Source organism: Geospiza fortis, unplaced genomic scaffold, assembly GCF_000277835.1.
Source record: "Geospiza fortis unplaced genomic scaffold, GeoFor_1.0 scaffold162, whole genome shotgun sequence".
In the NCBI taxonomy this organism is placed as follows: Eukaryota; Metazoa; Chordata; class Aves; order Passeriformes; family Thraupidae; genus Geospiza; species Geospiza fortis.
Window position 1 is genome coordinate 3,501,159 of NW_005054316.1, and position 2,320 is coordinate 3,503,478.

The 2,320-nt window shown below is 43.4% G+C and overlaps 1 protein-coding gene across 1 annotated transcript in view; it reads left to right on the top strand.

Moving 5' to 3' along the window:
* Positions 1 to 2,099, top strand: part of TNFAIP3 (TNF alpha induced protein 3) — a 13,098-nt gene extending 10,999 nt beyond the window's left edge. The window contains exon 8 of the mRNA XM_031056305.1: positions 374 to 2,099. Coding sequence (XP_030912165.1) covers positions 374 to 658 — 285 coding nt within the window. The 3' untranslated portion in view covers positions 659 to 2,099. The remainder of the gene's footprint in view (positions 1 to 373) is intronic.
* Positions 2,100 to 2,320: the final 221 nt, after the last annotated feature.

Genomic DNA, 2,320 nt, shown 5'->3' on the forward strand with positions numbered 1-2,320 from the left:
TGACTAGGGAAAGATTTTCGTTCTTACCCTTAGAGCTGTGCATCTGTGTCAAGGGGTTCAAGTTGCATTTTTGATTGAGTCCATCACAGATTGTCTTTGTCCTAGATAAGGTTTTTAATTCAGTTGGTTTTGGTCCTTTTAGAATTGAGGGCTGCCAAAGATAAAAAAGCCAATGTTTTTCCTAAGAAATGACAGCATTTGGGATTTTCTTTGGTAAAAATCAACTTGGCTCTTGGTACTGCACTTTGTAGAAGTGCCTGTGAACAATCCCCAGGTGGTTACCTATACAAACCACAAGCAGAGTAAGAAGGAAATGAAAAGCCATTTGTGCTGCCAGCACAGCAGCTGACAATGTGTTTTAATATTTTTCAAGAGAACAGGGCAGCAGAGAGGAGATGTGCAGCGAGCAGCATTGAGTGCCCAGAAGAGACAGTGTGCTGTGGCTTCGTGTAGAAACAGCCTGGCCTGCAGGAGTGATGACCTGTGCCCGGAGTGCCGGCGCCTGGGTCAGCTGCCGCCGCCGGGGAGTGCCAGGGAGCCAGGGGCACAGGAGCCTCCCAAGCAACGCTGCCGAGCCCCTGCCTGCGATCACTATGGCAATGCCAAGTGCAACGGCTACTGCAACGAGTGCTACCAGTTCAAACAGATCTATGGCTAGTGGGGAACAAGAAAGCAATACCAGCTACTTCCTTCCCTGAAATGGTGCTACGTCCAAAACACTTAACAGTCCTGGGAGTAGGAGGGTGGGGGGAAACATAAGCTGTCTGCTCAGATCATGTTTATTCCCAAGAATGGGAATAAATTTCTACTTCCTCTAAACACTGCATACAAGGACTGCTGAGAAGGTCACATTGCCTTCTGCACAGAGCTCTCGTTCATGACTAAGTTCCTACAATGCCATATTTAATTCTTGGACTTCCCAGGAGGAAGTATGAAGCATTTGAATCCAAAGAACTTCCCAGTTCTGCCTGTTTCTCAATACCTCCCCTCTCCCAGGGAAGGAGCCATGTCTACTGTCAGAGGTGCAGGACCTTTTTATGGCTGCATACATCAGTGAGGGGCAAGTCCTTCCTGAATGGGATTACCCAGGACAGACTGATGCTACTTCCAGTTGACATCTGAAGAAACGTGGTTTGGTTTGCCCATGTCCTTGCTGTTCTTACAGAACTCACAGGGCAGGAGCTCCCACAGGCATTTAGGGTGATAACAGCAAGCACTTCTGTGCTTGCAGAGCCCTCAGCAAACCACAGCCAGAAACAAGACCAGCACTGGTCTGGTCCTTTGACATGCTTAACCTAACCCGCATTTAAATCCTTTCCCAAATCCCAAGACAGCTGGAAAGACGGAAGTTGCAGAAGAAATGCATGTGATGGTGAAAATGTATCCTGCCATTTTCCACTTGTGTGGAAGGAATTACCTCCAAAAGACAAGAAAAACCCCGAAGCCCTTTGTCTTCACTTCTGAAACAAGATTGACTCTTGTCTCTCTTGCACTGCAAATGTCAGGAGTATGTGTGTGCTGTTCATACCCTCCCTCCCCATTTCTGTCACACTTTCTGTCATCCTTAATGTGATTCTGTTACCACGCAAACAGCTGGGAGCTCAGTAACAAGAGTTCTTCAGGGCTGAGATTTTACTCCTGAAGTTTATGCATCCACTTCTCAATCTGCAGTAATTTCTTTAGCAACATCAGCTTTACCACTGTGCCTGTTACCTGCTTCTGTCTTCTCCTTTTACACCTTTTAAGTTTTCAGCATCTGTTTTGCTGCTATGATTTTGGAGGTGAGATCTCTTCTAACTTGCTTCTCAAGTTTCGAATCTTTTTCTAGTTACTAAAAAAAAAATTTCTAAAAAGAAAAAAAAAATTCAACAACTCGTCACTTATTTCTGTTAAATTTTATATATTTTGCGAACCTTAATGTGAACTTATGTGTTATTAAAATATTTATATTATTTGAAACAATGCAATTTGAAATTTGCACAGCTAGGATTTTTTTTACATATATTTACTCTAGTGTTGAAAGTTACAAAGTTACAAAGTTAAATGTATAACTGAAAAACTTTCTGTGGTATAAAGAAATAAATTATTGAAGGATTGAATTTGTTATTTTTATATCTATGCAAGAGAGTACAGTTGAGGATGGGGCACCACCAGAAGGAAGCCTTTCTGTTCAGCACTACCATTCAGCATGTTACTGCTCCTTGGTGCAGTGCATCCAAGTGCTTTGAAGAGGTGATAGATAACTTGCTGTAAGTGGGTGTTCTCTCAGAAAAGGCTCTTGGTTCTGTTGAAGGACCTGGGCGTAAGGAGTTGGTTCCTG